The sequence below is a fragment of the Eurytemora carolleeae genome, unplaced genomic scaffold (assembly GCF_000591075.1).
Source record: "Eurytemora carolleeae unplaced genomic scaffold, Eaff_2.0 scaffold196, whole genome shotgun sequence".
Classification (NCBI taxonomy): domain Eukaryota; kingdom Metazoa; phylum Arthropoda; class Copepoda; order Calanoida; family Temoridae; genus Eurytemora; species Eurytemora carolleeae.
This window is the reverse complement of record NW_019396109.1, coordinates 348,788-369,205: the sequence shown is the minus strand read 5'-3', so window position 1 is coordinate 369,205 and position 20,418 is coordinate 348,788. Positions and strand designations below refer to the sequence as shown.

The window sequence follows — 20,418 nt, the reverse complement described above, 5'->3', positions numbered from 1 at the left end:
AACATTTGACTTCACTTATACACCATCAAAGGGTGTAACTGGATTTGTTCAGTGGGGGGGGGGGAAGCCCTTTTTCGACATGTCAGTGGGAAAGGGGCAAAGCACTTATAGCCCCCCCCCTGTATACACGACACCCCTGGTACCAATCAATACTTCATACTTTTTTCGGCTCATACTTTTTCTTATAGTTTTTATAATGAATAGAGTTTCAAGGCTTTAGTTGGAATATACCAAACTTGATATCCACAGCGTAAACTGTTGAAGGAATTCAGGTTATTTCCGGAAATTTACGGGAAATCTCCCGAGAGATGATTAATTATATGTGATTAATAAGGATGTACGTATAATTTATATGCACTTCTTATGATATGCTGTTTTGATAAATTGGTTTCAAGAATCGTTTTGGTTAAAATAGTTGTTGCCAGAAAAAAATATGCTATAAAAGCTAAGGAAAAGAAGTGTTAAACATCTCAGATTCTTTTAGATCACATTAAACGCCGAAATAACCTTGAATGTGTGAAAACGCACCTCAAAGCAATCAGGGTGAAGGGGGGGTAAGTTCTTTACAGAACCTTTCCTTTGAAGAACGATAAACCATTATCAATTTATGAAACTAAGAACAAAACCTCTTATTCAAAACAACCAGCAATGGTTAGAGGGGTCCTGGCTAAATTAAACTGTAAACATTGTACACTACCTATAATTTATTCTTTTAAATATTTAGTCAAATATATATATATATCTATTTAACCAACTAAAAAATATCTACCTCCTAAATATAGTGACAGAGTTGCTGAAAAAAGTTTACGGGGCGATTATAACGGATCCAGATCAGAAAACCTTTTTTAGCATTTCACAATGATTCTAGCTCTACCTAGCCTTTAGAGGGCTGATTTATTTGAAAATTGATAGTTCTATAGCTTCAGGAAAGACTTTAAGGACCTTTTTGTAAAGATTTTAGCGTTGTGACTAATCAAGGTGATAAGAGTTAAAATAAGGAGGGTAAAACAGGTTTTATTGTAAATAAACAACAATTAGTAAACAAATTCTGTGCCTAAATTTCACTCTGCTTTGATAACTGTAATAACTATGAATAATATAGATTTTGACCAAATAATAAAAGATAAAAATATCTTGAAATTAAATTCAGGTGTTTGTTGCCTCTCTCATAAAAACAGGAGGTTTTACATGGTGCAGTGGAACCTTGGTAAATAAACAGGTAAATAAACAGATAAATAAACAGGTAAACAGGTAAATAGGTAAATACACAGGTAAACAGATAAATAAACAGGTAAACAGGTAAATAAAAAGGTAAATAGGTAAATACACAGGTAAACAGGTAAATAAACAGGTAAACAGGTAAATAAACAGGTAAGTAACAGGTAAATAAACAGGTAACGAACAGGTAAATAAACAGGTAAATAAACTGGTAAATAAACTGGTAAACATGTATATAAACAGGTAAACAGGTAAATAAACAGGTAAATAAACTGGTAAATAAACAGATAAATAAACAGGTAAACAAAGAGGTAAATAAACAGGTATTAAACAGGTAAATAAACAGGTAAATAAACAGGTAAACAGGTAAACAGGTAAACAGGTAAACAGATAACCAGATCTTTGAATTTATTATACATTTAGTGGTCAACCTAATTAAACATGAATGATTCTAGAAACAATAACCAGAAAATTTTCCTAGATCTTATATTTCCAAAATGTTGTCTGCCTTTCTTTGTGCTGTCAATATTACCGGAGATATTAGAAATATCAGTCAGATTTCAATTTTAATTTTATTGTCGAAATCTTCACAAAATTTAAAAATGTCTCCGGTAATATTGAAAGCACAAAAAAAGGCAGACATATTTTGGAAACGCCAAGATTAGTTGTAAATTGACTCTAGAATTTTACTTTAAAGATTAACTAATAAATGTCGCTAATTATTTGAAAGATCAAAGACGAACTTCAGGTCTTCCCTATATCTTTACAATCTTTGATATTTCAAAGATTTGTGGTAAAGACTTAATTTCTTTGTTTCTCTTTCTTTATTTAAAAAATTGGCACAGTCTGTTTGTTAAGTATGTGGTTACTGCTGCGCACTGCACATATAATAAGAAAATAGAACAACTCCGTATTGGGGTAAGTTTGGAATAGAATATTAGAAAAGAAAATTAAACAATTAATAGTGAAGGATATTGTTTATATATTTATATTTTTTTAATGCATACTTAACATTTGCGTGCATGAGATGCTTTCAAGCCTTTTTTAAGTAGTTCATAGAATTGTAAATTAAAGGGTTTTACCTGCCTTCTTTTCTTCCAGCTGAGTGAATATAATCTAACCGATATAACGTATGGGCAGCTAGTTGTTGGAGTGTGTACGGATACTATAGAGCACCCAGATTGGACTGGAGAGGTCAGAGATGGAAATGATATTGCTCTTGTTAAACTATGCAAACCTATCATTTATACAGAGGTGAGTGGGATAAACAGATTTTATTATCATCAAGAAGACTCCACGATGTAATTTCCAAGTTACCCTTTATTTACAAAGTTACAATGCCGGGACCGTTGAAGGGACCGTTCACTTATTTGTGTGATTTGAAGGTAAACTAAACAGCCTATTAGCTATTCATTGGCATTAGTATTACTTTTCAAAGACAACTGTGGCCTGAGAAAAAGCCTATTTATCATTCAGAATTCCAGCGCAAAGGTTTGATGGTAACACTGTTACCATATAAAGATGGTATGAAATAAAGAAAATCTAAAGCCTTGAAAACTGATGTAAGTAAATCTACAGAGTATAGGAAAAAATGTATTTACAAGTAAAAAATGAGTAAGTAAAAATGATAATGACAGAGGTCTCTGACAGACCCTCCGCCTTCCATTCGCCTCGTACGACAAGTTAATCTTATGAATTTGGGCTCTTCGTGAACACTAACTCCTTGTATGTGTTTTTGCCCAGGCCAATTGTATTTCCTTCTGCCTCATGTCAAGCCATCTTCTATTTTAATTTTTAATTGTGACTTTATCTGTGAGCATCTTCTCTTTGTACAGTATAAAACAAAGACAAAAAAGTTTGCGGATTTCATAATATTTTTTCGCGCATCCATAAAATTTTACAAAAATAAAAACTTTTAAACACAAATTTTCAAAATTTTAATCGTTAATAAACCTTCCCTGGGGTCACGTGAGGTTCCACACAAAATTTGGGCTCGATCGGTTCAGCCGTTTTGGCGTTTATTGGATACAGACAGACAGACAAGCTGAATTTATAAATAGATTCTAGCCTTTTAGGGCGCTTCGTGCCCATCTTCTATTTTAATTGTGAACATGTTCTCTTTGTGTACATCGTAAAACAAAACAAAAAAAGTTCGCGGATTTAACAACATTCGTGGAATTTCAAAATTTTCAAAATTTTCAAAAAGAATTTGGGCCTTATCGGTTCAGCCATTTTAAAGTTTATTGGATACAAACAAACAGACACCCAGACAAGCTAAATTTATATATAGATGAGCGAAGAGCTTATAAAGAAATGAAATATTTTATGAAACTATAGTGTTTCATTATTACTCACTTCATCATGAATTTCATAATGAACTTGCATTAAAGTAATCATCGTGCTATAAAGTTAAGTTAGCTGTACATTATAACACGTGTGCTATAAAGTTTATTTGGTTCCTGTTATTTCCAAAAATTTTAGGATATTTCCAAAATATTTTTTCAATTAAAATAAAACTAAAATCAAAATTAACTTTATATTTTGACTTCTGCTTTGTTTCAAAGCATATTTGATCTAGAAACAGCCACACAAACGTTTCATAAATTACCTATAACACTAATATTTTGGCACGACACGTGCTATAAAGTTTTTGGTCTTTAATTTTCTCTTTATCTCGAAGGTTCTTGTCTTTTTAGATTATATTTTGTCCCTAGCTAAAGCTCGGGACAAAATTAAAAATTAAATCTGAAAAGGCTTGAACCATCTCGATAAAGAGAAAATTTCTGTCCAAAAACTGCAAAACAAAATAACAGTGTTATAAATAGACATGATCTTGAATTAAATATTATAAATAGACACTGTCTCCAGTATGCCTGCCTTCCATTCAGAGTCAAGGTAAAAAAAAAGTTTAAATAAGTGTTGAAGACGAATAAGATTAAGTTTTCGATTAATATCTCAATTCTTTTATGTCACTTTGTCTAAATTAACATCATTAATTTTTCCATTTACAATTTCTAACTTTCCCCGTCTTTTTTTCTAATTAATAATTTTTGACCTCTGCATTGTCCTTCGCTGCGCTCGGGACAATTTAGTTGTCACACCCACGTAAAATATTCCTTGAATATAAACCATTAGATACTTGTCCCACAAAAAAAAATAATATCCCTAAATTATAATATTTCTAAATCAGCCGTACATTAATAATTAAATTGTATTGAGGAACTGAGCTTGAAAACTTGCCTGCCATGGTATCTGGGTGGGGGAGAACATCAGAAGGTGGATCTTTATCAACTCTTCTTATGGAAGTCGAGGTACAAGAGGGAGGGGGAGGGGTCAGAGCACCATGAACCCCTCGCGTTAACGTCCGAACCCCACAGATTTGAAGAATGGCGCGCGGGGTTCATAAAATGTAAACACTGACGCTGACGCTGACTAATGATGAATGCTGTGCAACTAGTACTGCAGGAACACTATATTGTCCTATTGATGATAGTTATATGTGTGCAGCAGGGCCAGGAAATAAAGGATCATGCATAGGGGATTCAGGAGGTAAAGATAACAGATAGTTAAGGGGACTGTATGCGTAATTTCGAGTGACCCTCCTTTTGAAGAGTGGCATGTCCGATTCACAACGGTACCCTTCAAACTTCTAACTGATCAAGGACTTTCATTCTTATTGATCTACAAAAATGCTTTTAGTTGTTAAACACTTTATTTTCAAGCTTTTTCATATTTAAAAAACAATAAAATATTCTAGATAAATAAATACTTTTGAATTTCTGAAAACCACTTTGGAAATAAAATATTTAGTATTTTCGAGGGACACAAGTCACCTCAGCTCAAATTAATTAATATTTAAATGGACTGTAAAGGAAAACTGAAAGGGGGTATAGGATGAAACCTGAGAATCTCAGGCATTGAACGATACATATAAGACACCTATCTGATGTTTCTGTCTCGAGAAATTGATATAAAACTAGTCACGCAATTTCCGTCGGTATCACGTGACACCAATACTGCACCGTCATTGGCTGAAGTTCTGGTGAAGTAATACGGATTAAATGTAATAATATCACATAATATCACCAATTATATCTATTAAAAATGCAAAATAAAAATAAAATAAGTATAACAGGAGCAAACCTGAGTTTTTCAGGTTTCTGTGGGATATAGTCATTTTAAGATTGGGTTGCGTTGTACATCGGACATTCCCATCTTTGCATGGATATTCTCGTATAACTACGCTTACAGTACCTTTAAGTATAAGATTAAAATTCAAAAAATTAGCCAAAATTGTTCTTGCTGTCATTTAACAAAAAGAGCCTCTTCTCCTTAAATTTAACTAGCGCACATTATAAATGTTTTAATCAAGTCTACGCAGTTAAACTACTTCTCACCCAGTCCCAAGTTGTAAGGGTGTACTTAGTTAGTTTAGGATAAATAAACCCTTATACTTTAGGACCACTAGTTACTCAAGGCCTCAATGGAGCTTTCACTTTAATTGGTAAGAATCACTTTTTATAATATAAATAAATCGCGATGAACCAAGAATGTAATGCAAGGAAAGTTAATTGCAGTTGCGTAAACTCTGCGTACAAATTGAAACTGTAGTTCTCTCTGGGCGGAATTTGTAAACAAGAATAGATACATCGGTGTTCGTTTAATATCCGAGGAGGATAAAAGCATTGAATTTTGATAATTTTGATGATTCACATAATAGTTTCCTGTGATCAGAATATTTCATTGATTATTTTATGTCAAAGATGGATCCCATGTCAGGCTTCGACATCCGTCTTGTGTTTACATTACCGCCCAGAGACAATACACTGCAGTACAAAACATGCGTACACCTCTGAAATAACCAAAGAGAAAAGAATATATAGAGAGGAATTAAAATCGATGATTTTCCGTTATAACTATAAATCAAATGATGTTTTTTATTCACCTAATTCATTATACAGTTTATTTAACAGCTTTAAAAATTCGAAATTAAAATGAATAGTCTAGGGAACATACTGTATTAATGTACTCTACTGCATATAATTCAGGCTGAAAGGGACTGAAAAAATTCATAACGAGATTTTCTCTAAATTCCCCTCTAATATATATTCTATTCTCTATGATTAAATCCTAGCGATGAACTAAGTTTTCATTTCTTTTTGTTTACAAGGAATTGTTTCATGGGGATCAAAAAACTGCACGAAGGTAAACTATATATTAAGCTGGGGTCCTATTTAATGAATTTGAGCTAGGTCACTGAACTGCTAGTTGTAGATTCAGTTAATTATAGGGTTGTTCTGCCGTTTATATTTTCGTCTATAAAGGACATGGACTAATCCTAAATCACTGATTCAAGATAGATGGTTGAGCCGTCTCCAGACCTGGCTTAAAGGGAGTGTTCGTGAAAAATGAAAGGGGTATAGGAAAATGTCGAATGGAATTTGATGGTTATAGCTTCTAGAAATTGATTTCGATTTCTGCAATACAAGAAACCCCAGTTCTGACAGAACGGTTTGAGACATCAGGATGAAAAATATAAGAATCAGTTACTTTTTCTGATTTAGGATCATTTCCCCTCTGTGTATACTCGGGTTTCAAGACAAGTGGACTGGATAAGGGAGAATACTAAAGACGTGGATGCTACTCATTTCTAGAGTTTAAGTCACTTTTGTAGAGAAACCACAATTGAACAAAACCAATTTGTTGAAGAGAAATCATGGATATCATGTGATACTTGAAAATACGTTAGCAGTCCCTTTAAATAGTGGCATGTCCGATTCACAATGGTACCAGTTGTTTGAGATATCCATGATTTCTCTAAAATATCCCTTTTTACTTGTGGTTTCTCTGTAACAGAGACTTGCGGTTTTCATGCTAAAGAAACGGTGGAGGAATTGTAAAAATTGAACGAAATTAAGACGTAATTGCATGGTGACCCTACATGTTAAAGATGGGCATTCCCGATTTACAATGGTACCCATTAAACCTTTATCATTTTTCTACCTTGTAATTGTTTAATTCGCAATTAATCAAGCTTAAAACAACTGTCATTGTAATGTCAAGGGTCTCTCCATATAAATAAATATATAATGTGAAACCATCGTTTTTTATAGGTTGAAAAATGTTTAATTGTGATATTTGCCTTTACTCACTGATGGACAACACACATTTGTAAATAATCAATTTTCAAAGAGAAAGCAAGGATTTTTTTTCATTTTTGATCAGAAAAAAACCTACTGTTTTCAATCAGACATGACACTTGACAAATGAAATTATGTTTATATTCCCTGGCTAGAAGAAATATTTTAGATTAATGATATCATTAACAAAACTTATATAGTTTGAATATTAGAAAATTATATAACTTCTATAGTTTATTTTTTTGATTATATGTCAAAATCTTCACAGAAGGAGTGATCATATTTGTTAGTCTAGAAAACCCCATAACATCTGCATAACGTATCTTGTATTTAATCAAATTCTTTATCAAAACAGTTCACTAAAAAGTCTAGGATAGTTTCTTAGATACCGAATATTTAAATATCTTTTTAAGTTTTCACTTTAAATCTATTTATAATTTTAAAAGATTTAGCAGATATTAACAGTTGATTGAATTTCCATCTGTTACTATAGAACAAGGTGAATAGTTAAGTATTAATAATCTTATGGAATTTTTTATTCCGAACTTCGTAAAATTCGATTTTTTTTTGACGTGATAAACTTTCCTCCCAGTTTTTTATGATATCGTTAGAGGAAAAAATATTATATCTGAACTAAATACAGAAATCTAAACCCAGACCTCCCAATTTTTATCATTCTTAATGTGATTCAATTTCAAAACTAGTTTATAACTGTTCTATTTTTCAGTAACCCAATCTCGTAACTAATATTTCAAACTATGAATTCAAATAATCTAATTTTGAAATATCACAAATTTTAAACCATAGACATGGGAAAACTGTGACATAGAACACGGTGTAAGAATAGGTTATTTCTCCCATTCTAGTTTAGTCTAGTTTTTTTTTTCCAAATTTTATGTTTAGTCTGATCTACTTCAGTCAGGAATTGTATACTCCAGGTCTGGTCTAGTATAGTATAGATCAGGTTTACAGTCTTCTTCAAGTCTACTCCAAGTATACTACAGGTCTAATATAATATGCTCCAGGTCTGGTAGTGGTCTAGTATAATCAAGGTCTGGTCTTGTATACTCCAGGTCTGGTCTATCGTATAATCAAGGTCTGGTCTTGTATACTCCAGGTCTGGTCTGGTCTAGTATACTCCAGGTCTGGTCTAGTATAGTATAGATCAGGTTTACATAGTCTTCTTCAAGTCTACTCCAAGTATACTACAGGTCTAATATAATATGCTCCAGGTCTGGTCTAGTATACTCCAGGTCTTGTCTATAGTATATTTCAGGTCTGGTCAACTTAGGTCTAGTATAGTACACTTTAGGTCTAGTATAGGCTTGATCAGTCTTGTGTACATCAGTTCTGGTGAAGTATACTGGGTCTGGAGTATAGTCATAATCTAAGTATAATTTACTCTAGGTGTGGTTCCAGGAAACCTGAAGTTTTTACTCTTTGTAAGTTTTATTATTCTCTTGGTTTGATTTAGTGTTCTTCTAATCTCATCATGGTTTACTCTTATCTAGATATTACAATGGCACAGTGAAGATTTCTACCCCAGGTTTAGTCTATAGTTTTCTCCGTTATTGGTATTTCTCCAGATCCTCCAGGTCTTGTTTTGAGTACTGATTGTCTGTCTCCGGTCTAAGCTGAAGAAACTGAGGATATGAAGGAACCAGGGTTTGGGAGAAGTTTCTCCATTGATTAAATGAGCTAGTAAGAAATCTTTTTGGTTGGTCAAACTAGGAAAATCAACCTGTTTAAACATTTTCTTTTTTCTTTTGTACAAACAGATATATTTAATCTTGAAAAAGAAGAATATATTTTAAGAAATCATCCTCACTTTCATTAAACCATGGTATATCATATTTGTAAATCTTTGTTGTAAACTTAAGAAATTAAAAATGAAGAGTTTTTTTTCTTCTAAATTTTAGAATAGATAAATTGTTATTTCGAAATGACATATGGAGAAAATAAAAAGAAAGACCAAATGCAATTGATGCATGGGGTTTCAAACAGACATAAGCAAAAAAACTCGTGTTAAAATCTTAATTTTGAGGAATGTACACTGTACAGTAGCAGAAATAAAATTGTCCTTTGCTTCTTTTACTTCCAGATAAGGACTGCAGAAGGGATTCTCCATTTTGAGAGTGGTGTGTCTGATTCACAACAGTACCATTTAAACCTTTGTCTGATTCACAACAGTACCATTCAAACCTTTGTCTGATTCACAACAGTACCATTCAAACCTTTGTCTGATTCACAACAGTACCATTCAAACCTTTGGCTGATCAAGGTTGATGAAAACACTTGTGTCCTTTAGGCTCTATTTTCTATGTTTGGTTAACATTGCTTTTAGATTGTTTAGAAACTAGATTTACTTTTTCATATTTTGAGAGAAAAGCAAAAACATTTAATGATAAATATATTCAATTGAATAAAAATATTTATAATCCTAACAAACAAAATAGTTTACATATTTTATTTTAGAAAATAGATAATTTGTCTCCAGAATCAGATAATCCCCTTGTTTTTGATAAATAGAATAAATGAGAACATTTCATTTAATACTTTTATTTAACTACAAAGCACGAGATAATACAAATAAAAAATCCCTATTTACTGTCTAGTCTGGACCCGCCTAACCAAATGACAACAAAGTGATGATACAGGATACAAACACTGCGGTATATTCTAGAACCATGACACGTCATCATAAACTCCTTAAAGATAGAGAGTTCCCGTGAGATAAAACCTAAGGGATTCAGGCTATTTACTAGATCAACCTCCTTGGACTCAACACTTTTTTCGAGCTGATTTACATCAAATACTCTTCTTAATAACGTCCTAGATTCAGAACCAAAAGATTCTCCGAAGAAAACAGAGTCCAAGATCTTCTGGTGTGTGGACATCTGGTAGGAGGGGAACAGACTGAACTTGTTCCAGGCAAATAACTTGTTGAAGGTGACTGAGAGGAGGTCTTGGGGACTATGGGCGTGTGCCCTTTACAAAGCACTTAGGCCACTAATGTATAGTGAGTCTGGGTTACTAAGGTGCCAAGCCGTGCATGCGTTGACCAGCTCGCTCCGTTTTAAAAGTGAGCGCATTTTATTAGAGGTCTTCTTGTTGGGGACACGGTTTTTTGAACTCCTGGAGATGCCGAAGTGGCTGTGGTTTGAAACAGATGCTTTATGAACTCGCCCAGCTCCGCTCCTGTCATCAAAGAGAAGACTTGTTCAGCTGCCGCTAAACGCTGATCTAAAAGAGCAGTAAAAATTGAACACTTGATAGATCCTTTAGTTTTAACACCTTGATCCTGAGCTGGTATGTTGTTACAAGGAAGTGTTTTTATCTCCCGCAAGAATGTACTCTGTAATCTTATTCTACTCTATCCTGTTAAAAAATTTAATGTTATAAAAGCTTCATAGTTAAATCAAAACATTTGAACCTGGGAACCTGTAGAGTTCTAAGCCTTTGCAGGCATAAACCTTCGAGTATATATTATGCTTTGAGACTTGACACATGTTCAATGTAGGCCTGTAAATTTGTGAATAATTTTTAAACTTGTAGACCTATAGACCTGTTAACCTGTTAATCTGCAAACCTATCCACTCATGAACCTGTAGATCTGTAAATCATTAATACCAAAATTGTAAACCTACAAGCCTTTTAACCCTTACACCATAGATTGATCAATTTTTAAACTTGTGAGCCTGTATACTCATGTACCTGCAAACCTGTAATCCTGCGTGCCCGATCACCTAGCTGTAAACTTGTAATTCTTTGAACCTGTATACATATAAACCTGTAAACCTTTGAACCTGTATACATATAAACCTGTAAACCTTTGAACCTGTATACAGATAAACCTGTACATCTTTGAGCCTGCAAACTTATATACTTGTAACCTTGAAAATGTGTAATTTTTTTCCTTTAATCCTGTAAACAGGGAAGCCTAGTTAATCTTTAAATCTTAAACCTCTGACTCTGTTAACCAATTAAGTCTGTTAACTTGAAAGCATGTAAATATGTTTACTTGATAATCTGTAATCCTACAAACCTTAGACCTATACACTGTTTCAGAGTACTGAATCATTATAATGATGATTTTTATACTCTTTTCCCTCTCTTATTCCAACTTAACAATAATCCACTAATTCCTTCCAAAATGTTGTCTTCACCCTTTATTTACATTTTTATCCACTAAATTACTTATTCTCCATAGTGTAATATACACGCATTTTATTATATCTGTATCTTCGTTCTGAACTTCTATATTTTGCTTATTCTCTTTCCAATACAGTGGTCCCCATAAAACATCCATTCATTACTCAATCTTCCCAATTACTCCAACTCCAATTTACCAACCCTTTTTATCATCCTAACATTCATTGAATCCCAAACCCAGTTTCCTCTTTAGTTAATATCCATTTTAATTCCCAACCTATTTTATCTATTCCCAATTGGTCCCTATCTAACCTATTCCAACTTCCTAGTCCTAATCCTATTCCCAATTCCTCCAATCCCAACATTGGTTGACATTCCTTTGGGATTCTTATCGTTTGGGATTCTTATAGTTTGGGATTCCACTTATAAAATCAGAAAGAAATGTTTCATGTTATTGCCGACTTTTTTACATGACAAATGACAATTAGCAAACAAAATATTATGATTTAAATGATGTATTATTGTTTCCAACTTCCTCTGGTCCTCATCCTAATCCCCATTCTTCCAATCCCAACATTGGTTGACATTCCTTTGGGATTCGTATAGTTTGGGATTCCACTTATAAAACCAGAAAGAAATGTTTCAGGTTATTGCCGACTTTTTACATGACGACAAAAACATGATTTAAATGATGTATTATTGCTTCATGGACGCTTTTTTAGAACACCTTTATATGCACCAGTTATATCTAGTGCCTGGAATTCTATCTTTTCTGCACCTCCGTGGTTTTACGTGTTTGGTTTGGTTGAGGGGTGGTTATATCCCGAAACAAGCATTATTAACTTGACGATGTATCAATTTATCAATTTATCATTGATCGTTATTTACTATTTTTACCCTGAAATCGAACCAGGATTTTTGGTGTAGTACACAGTATACCAGCATATAACGTACCAACATCAAAAAATGAAGTAATCTAAGAATTGAGTCAGGCCTTTCGCAGGCATTTTCTGTATCGAGTTTGCATCTACCCAGACCCGTTAAATGATAGTGAACCATAAATAATAAATCACATATTGAATCATATCTATCTGTATATTCAAGAAGACCAGAGAGAGGAGAGATACAAGCTACCCCCCCCCCCCCCCACCCAAGTTCCCAACCCATTAAGCAAACATTTTTTCCGTAAAAAGACTCAACAGATAGAAGTAAGATCAGTAGCGATCAAAAGCAATTATTTTTCGCCGTAAGCCAATACCCCCTTTCATTTTTCTCGAACATTCCCTTTAAGACAATAATCTTTCCAAAAAAAATGTTTTTTTTCGCTTAGAACTTGCTTTATTTTGACTTGAATTTCTACCAATTCGTTTCTGAACTCAGTGTTTCCAAGACGGATATTTTGATACCTATCATAATGTATGTGGAATTTTTTTCCCGTCTTGAAACGTGAGGTATGTTAATATACACCAAAAAGCAAAAAACTAAAAAAGTTTAAAAATCATAAATAAGTTTAACATTTTATTAAATGGTGGATTTAAGCATTTTCATAAAAAATGGCTCTATGTAAATAAATTTGAAAATTTTTTTTAAAAAAAAGATGGAGTTACATTCTATTTATTTTTACAATAAAAATACAATAATTTTCATAAGTCATTTACAATAAAACAGTGACAAATGTCGTCTTGTTTGATGAAGGTCATTGCAGTAAATATTTTGACTGGCCGTTTCACCTTAAAATGTACAAAAAATTATCACAACTTTCTTTAATTTTAAATAGAAAGACTTATTAACAATTCACTTTTAAGTACAGTCGAACCCAGACAATTCTTTCCAATGTTGTTTTACTATTATACCTGAATCTCAGTATTTGTAAAGATAAATAAATAACCATACAATATGCAGAAACGTTTTGAGCTCCATATAATTATTCAACTCTCAAAAATCTGCAGCATTACATTATCAGTAGGTTTAGAAAACTATATTTTATAAATTACTTCAAGGTCTCCGAAGTTCTGGGTTAAACTGTATGGAATAAAATTAATAAAAAGCATACTAGTCCAAATGTATTGCAAGTTATTAATTCCAAGGTAGAGGGTACTTTTGTGAATTTACCATATAATTATATCTCTTAAAATCGCGAGGGTCAATACAAAATTACTCAAAAATTTGCGAGATTGTGGTAAAACAAGACGTAAACTTAAAAAAATTACCTTGCTTTTACCCTGGTTTGCTTTTATTAAAGTTGCAATGCAGACCTCTTCTTCGTCAGGTTTGGAGCGGAGATAATCTTGGGGATACAACAGGAGGAGTTAAAGCTCTCAGTTAAATCAATAATTGTGTCATCACATTGCTCAACCTCTACAGCTAGCCCTATAAACATAAGGTTAATTAGCTTTAATCATTTAAATTGATAAATCTAAAATTTTGGTGCAAGTTTTAAAAGACGCCAAGGTCTATGTAGACCTGAGCCCGGGATTTAAAGGGACAGATTTATTTCTTGCTGCTACTGTATTCCCTGGGTTCCTAGCTTTCATTTTATATGCGTAAAGCTATAGGTTAAACATTTTAGGTCATGAGGCTATCAGAAGGTCAAACTGCACTGGATTCGTTGCTGCTACTGTGTTCCCTGGGTTTCTATCTTTCGATTAATATGCATAAAGCCAAAGCTAAAACATTTTCATTTGGAGGTCATTTCAGGTCATTAGAGGTCGCTAGAGGTCACTAGAAGGTCATACACTGGATATAAATATGCATAAATCCATTGTGGAAACATTTATATTTGTTGAGGTCATTCAAGGTAATTAGAGGTCATTAGAGGTCATTGAAATTCAATTGATTTTATTTTAGGAAATTTGATCACTAATTATGCGTGCAGCCAAAATATCAGAAGATCTAGTTCTCACCTTTACTATTGATTTCTACGATACACCCCTTAAAATACTCCAGGAATTTAAAGATAATTCCATCTGTCAAAAGAGGTCCTTTCAACCTGCAGATGGGACACTAAAATAAAAAAATCTTAAATCGAATTGTTGTTTGAATAGTCAATTTACTTTAAGCAACCCTTTTTTATATTAAAAGGAAGGAGGGGGAGGGGGATGTCATGAAACATTACTCTCTGGAAAATTTGAAGTGCTCCAACACACCTTAGCATTGTCGTAGGACACTGGTTTTTTGCAGGTGAACTCAAGCAACTTGATGATCCAAATTGGGAGATCTAGGAATCTGCTACGATTTTAATAATCATACATTTTTTGATTTATTGATATACTGACCTACAAGTGCTAATTCTATATAATATATATTGTTACATAAGAAAGGAATCACCCAAAGGGGATAAATATTTTAGTATTCATCAAGTCTTGCACCAATAAAAGAACAAAATAGTTTAACATTTCTATTTAAAGTGAAACAAATAAAAGAACCAAAGAAATAAATCGATGTATACTGCTATTACAGTTTCCGGCTCCACAGGTTCTGTTTCCTGGTTTTTTTTATCCAGAGCCACAGGTTGGGTTTCCTGTTCTCTTCTCCATTCCGTGTCACAGGTTTGGGTTTCCTAAGATCTTCTTGTATTCTGGGCTTGAAGGCCATCTAGATCCACCGGCTCGGGTTTTCTGTGCAGAGGCTCAGTAACGTTATGCCTAGTTCCCGAATGCCTAGTTCGTGAATGCCTAGTTCATTAATGACTAGACAACATTATGCCTAGATTTCTGAATGCCAAGATAACATTATGCCTAGATTTTTGAATGCCTAGTTTATAATGCCTAGATAACATAATGCCTAGAGAACACAATGCCTAGATTCATAAATACCTACATAATATTATGCCTAGATAACATAAGAGTGCATTGAATGCCTATACAATGTATTGAGGAGCTGTTCAGCAAGCAGGATGCTGAGGCCAGAAGAGCCTACTTATCTAATGCTGTTGGTCAGGACATGACAACCAACACTGGAAGAAAACAGAGGTCCCTAGATGCAAGAGAAAGATTAAAGTTTGTTGTTGATGCTTTTGACAGCATGCCAAGAGCAGATTATATTTCTACTTTGGCCCATGATAGGCAAAAATTTGACCAATAAAATATGTAATAAATAATATAAACATATTAGTATCATTTATTTATTGCTTATGTCTATAGCCATTCAATTCAGTCTAATGTTATCTAGGCATTGGGTGACTAGGCATTATGAAATCTAGGCATAATGTTTTCTAGGCATTCAGAAATAAATGCATAATGTTATACAGGCATTCATGAATCTAGGCATGGTGTTATCTAGGCATAATCTTATCTAGGCATTACGAACTAGGCATTCATCAATTTAGGAATATTGAACTAGGCATTCACGAACTAGACATTCGGGAACAGGCATAATGTTACTGAGCCCTGTGCAGACCTTTGTTTAACCCATGGCTAGGAGCTTATCTGAAGTTCTGCCCCTGAGATTGACTGCTTCTTAGGAACACTATGGGGAGTTGGGAGAATTTCTTCATCCTCTCCTGATCGACTGATTTGACTATTCCCAGGCCAAATTCTCTCCTACAGCCCCATGTTTTTAAGACATTGACATGCAGATTTCAACTCCAGGTGGAAAAAAAATTCTTTACAAGCCTCAATGTTTCTCCACCATGTCATTCTCATCCAGGATTTAAACCATCATGTCACGGACAGGGCGTGTTATCAAGGCCTCTTTACCAACCGACAACTTGGCTTTAGCTTAAGTGGTTGTGGCAACCAGACTATGTCTCATCCGTACTATCGAGTTCATGCTGGTTACTTCCCTGTCTTGAGTTATTAACTTAACCAGAAATTGAGAATTTAATCCTGCTTAGGCCTGGAGTTTCTTTTCTGAAATCTGATCATTTGAGGTGGCCTCTGTGGGTGGCGGTTACCCGACCCCTTGGTTTTATTTCTGGTTGTATATGGCACAACAAGATTTAAAATCACATAATACAATATGCTATTGATGTGAAATTTGAATCATACTAGAATATTGGTGTGCCAAATTAAAAAGCATTTATTTAAGCAATATTGATTAAATTACAGCTGTCGGTCGGAGTAGGGATAGTTCCATTGATGTAATCCCTTCAATTCACTTACAAACCACAGAGCTAAACTCAGATTGGATAGTTCCATTCATGCAACCCCTTCACTCCTCTTACGGACCCAGAGCTATAAAGCTTGGATTGCAAGCAGTCAAGCCCAAAGAGGTTAATATAAAGAGCAGGCATTGGGATTAAAATGCAAAACAAGACGCCTCAATTGGGTTCAATAAGAAGCCATAGACTGTCGTCTTTTCTATAATTTAAAAAGATTTTAGGCCTTTTTAAGCACTTTCATCATCCAAAAACTTGCGTTTTTTTACGTAATTTGCAGTTAGAAATGCATAACTTTATTATCTTTTAAGATAAAGTTTATCTTAAAACAAATTGCAATGTAATTGGTTAAAGAAAAATTTGGAGGGAGATTAACTCGTCATATGAGACAAATGAAAGGTAGAGAGTCTGCCAGAGAGCTCTGGCTCTCCACGATTCATTAGTATCATTTTATTTGTTCTTTTTTACTTGTAAATACATACTCCTATACTCTGTAAATTTTTTTCACATCAGTCTCAGGCTTTAGATTTTCTTTAATTTCCACCACTTTTAAATGGTAAGAATATATATTGACCATGAATATAACATAGAATGGATATATCATAAGAGGGGGGAGTCCAGAGTTCATCGACGAGTAATCACCGCCACCTAAATGTATTTTGCGGCAAGCGCGCTCCTCAATTGGTAATCTCCACCACCTCAATTGGTAATCACCGTAAAATTTTGTTTTCTGAGATTCTAATTTAATGCACTTTTAACACAATTTTCGACATCTATTGGGGTTTTATGGCATCTGTATTGACTTAAACTAAATTTTCAAATTGTTTTCAGATTTGTTTGGTCAACAAAAACTGAGAATCAAGGCACAGTTCATTTTAGCCGAATCTTAGATCCAATTTGCTCATTTAATGACTGCATTTCATGATTGACGTTAAGATACTAAAAGGTCGGGCTGCCTGTTTACTAAAAATTATCTCATCCCACGCAAGGTAATATCCATCTCCATTTAAAAGATATTTTCAAAAAACCTTTACAGTGTTAAGATTTTTGTATTCCCCTACTCGAGTTCAACATCTACAACAAAACAAATTATATGCATAGAAAGAACATAAAATTTTGTAAAATTAGTCTCATCCCAACCCCTACTGAAAATGAAGTATTAAGTCCACTAATAATGGGTTAAAGTTTCCTCTCTATATAAGGAGTTTAAAACCATACATTCAGAGGAAAATGCCAACATTCTTAAAGCGAAACATGAAACTAAAAAAACGTAATATATTTCTAGCACTTAGTGTGCAATACGTCAGACATTGGACCTTCGACTTACAATTTGTCTTTAGTTTTCATAAAGTTAAAAGATGTCAAAGGAGTATAAAAAACATTGAAAGTCTTAAAAACTTGGTGAAATTTAGCCTCCTTCTTTGAATGATTTAAACAACCCTGGTTATATTAAATATTTTGAATTTTAAACAAATTTCTCAATACCTCGGTCAATTCTTATAAGGTACAAAATGAAAGACCAAATTTTTTAATTCTTAAAACAAGGCGCTTTTGATGCTACCAACTCTTTGGAGGCAATGCTATGTTAACAAGATTTCAGCTACAGTATCTCATTTATGCGTACTCCAGGACCCATCACGATCTACCAAGTTCTTCTCTTATTTGGACCCTAAACTTCACTACAGACTTTTTAAAAAGTACAAACTATTTTTGTAGATGAAAATTTGAGTAAAACCTAAAGTATACTATGCAGAGGTTCTAAAAATTGCCTCAAAATATCTAAGGTTCACTTTTATATAACAGCTGTGAAGCACACCAACAAAATTACATATTTTACTTTCATAAATGCAGTGCTGTCCTGCTTTAGTTTGACCTTATTTTCGAAAGGTAAAAGATGAATCAAGGTACTCAGATCAACTGCTTCAAGATGGAGGCACCTGTTTATTTCAGGGGACATTAGTTCCAAAACTAACACTTCTTGGAAATATTTTTTGCGAAAGTTGCGCATGAAACGAAATTTTAGTTTTGCGCAATTTTTTTGCACAACTTGCGCAAAACCGCAAGTTATACGCAACATGTAACTTTTTAGGCAAATTGTCAAAAATTGATATTATAAGCTTAGAATTAAACAACTGAAGATTTATTCCATACATAAAAGAAATATTAACATAAGAGTATGATAACGATTATACTACACTCAATTGGTTACTTCCAGTTACAAAAAGTTTAAATTAAGGGACCAAAATTAATAAAATAGAATTTAGAGAGTGTGAAACTTGGCAATATTTTAATCCTATTAAATAATTTCAAGTGACCCTTAAAAGCTTTGCCTAATCAAGTATGAATTATATTCTTAAATTTTTTTAATCAAATTTCTGAAATCTTTTTAATCTCATATAAAATAATGCAAGAAAGTAACCAATGCCTGAAGAATCAACTTTTAGGAAATATGCATGTCTAAAACTAAAATTGTCGAGAAAATTGTGAGATTTGAACTCTTCTTAACTGTCATTGGTCAATTATGTAAAAGTGACCAATAGGAAGACATTCCAAAACAAGATTTTTCCAGAATTGAATCTAAGAAACACACGCCGTCCCCAACCGTTTGATTCTTATGAAATTGCGGAATTGCGCAAAACTCTAGTTGCGGAATTGCGCAAAACTTGAGTTTCGCAAAAGCGGAATAGGGCAATTTTGCGCGAAACGACTTTTGCGAATGATTGCGCAAAACTGATGCGCAAAGAAAGAAAAATTTTGCGTTTCGTTCCGCAAAAATTGCGCAAAAGTTTTGCGAATGGAAACCCTAACTGAGTGTTAGAAATGGGCACATATTGAAAGACTGTTTTTGGGATCCCGGCCCATATCCAGAGTAAAAGTGATTAATAAAAACTATAACCAACATTTTATTAAGCATAACGAGGACAACAATTCCCAATTTTAAACTTTTTTTTAAATCAAAATTATAATAGGAGTTCTTTTTATATTAAAACTCTTGACCGTTTAAGACAATGTTAGGGTTTCCATTTTCAAACATATCCTGAATTTGAAACATTGTCGCGTTTTCGAGACAAAACCCACTTCCCCGTTTTTGAGTATAATCCACAATTCAAAACAAAACTCGCTTTCATAACTTACAAAATAAATCACTGAAAAAAAAAATTATCATATGAATTGAAGACTAAATTAACTTCTGAATTATTTCTAGAATCTAAGTTTCCACATTTTATCTGTTAAATTAGAGGATGTGGATGATTTATTTTCAAGTATTTTAAACAAACAGATTCCCGCATTTCTAGTTAAATCTATATTGTAAGAACAAATGATATTATTATTATGATTTCTAAATGCTGTAATGATTTTTAAATTATAAAGCAGTTTGTTTATTTTCTATTTTGTTTATATTTTACCTTATCAAATAATCTTGTTTTGTTTCATAAGTGAGTAAATACTTGAAAATTGACATTGATATGAATTCCGGTAATTGTCTCATAAACCAGGATATGTTTCGAAAACGTGACATGAGCTGAAATCCGGTAATTGTTTCAAAATATGGACATGTTCGAAAATGAAATCAAGAATCATCAAAAACTAATTCTCTCACCTTGTTATTAGTTTGAAATTGGCATTTATTGTTTCAATATTATAGTTTTAGCCATCTTTAATAAATATATGGTGTAATTTTGTTTTACTCGTCTTGGATTTAAAGATATATACTCTTGAAAAAGATAACTTTGCAGATTTGGCCCATTTCTATAAATACTCAAGTGTTAGAAATTGGCCAAGTGTTAGGTTTGGAACTAATATCCCCTG

At 33.2% G+C, this 20,418-nt stretch overlaps 1 protein-coding gene and 2 long non-coding RNA genes across 3 annotated transcripts in view; 2 read left to right on the top strand and 1 right to left on the bottom strand.

The window, feature by feature from the left end:
* The first annotated feature begins 512 nt into the window (after positions 1-512).
* On the top strand, positions 513-4,565 carry LOC111695184 (chymotrypsin-like elastase family member 2A). Its single transcript, XM_023464406.1, has 6 exons — positions 513-554; positions 1,151-1,219; positions 2,077-2,136; positions 2,320-2,472; positions 4,074-4,113; positions 4,438-4,565. Exons 1-6 carry the CDS (start codon positions 513-515, stop codon positions 4,563-4,565), a joined length of 492 nt encoding a protein of 163 aa, XP_023320174.1.
* An 83-nt stretch (positions 4,566-4,648) lies between these two features.
* LOC111695176 (uncharacterized) lies at positions 4,649-7,315 on the top strand. Its single transcript, XR_002763807.1, has 4 exons — positions 4,649-4,767; positions 5,678-5,722; positions 6,389-6,423; positions 6,783-7,315. It is a non-coding gene; the product is annotated as an uncharacterized LOC111695176 (long non-coding RNA).
* Positions 7,316-13,219: 5,904 nt separating this feature from the next.
* Positions 13,220-20,418, bottom strand: part of LOC111695188 (uncharacterized) — a 9,325-nt gene continuing 2,126 nt past the window's right edge. Inside the window, exons 2-4 of the long non-coding RNA XR_002763809.1 lie at positions 14,414-14,513; positions 13,721-13,880; positions 13,220-13,240 (exon numbers count right to left, since the gene is read on the bottom strand). This is a non-coding gene — a long non-coding RNA (uncharacterized LOC111695188). The remainder of the gene's footprint in view (positions 13,241-13,720; positions 13,881-14,413; positions 14,514-20,418) is intronic.

Coding starts and splice junctions, on each gene's coding strand:
- LOC111695184 (XM_023464406.1), top strand. CDS start 513: ATGTGTGAAAACGCACCTCAAAGCAATCAGGGTGAAGGGGGG. Junction 2,137..2,319: donor TAGAACAACTCCGTATTGGG/GTAAGTTTGGAA, acceptor CTTTTCTTCCAG/CTGAGTGAATATAATCTAAC. Junction 4,114..4,437: donor GCCTTCCATTCAGAGTCAAG/GTAAAAAAAAAG, acceptor AATTGTATTGAG/GAACTGAGCTTGAAAACTTG.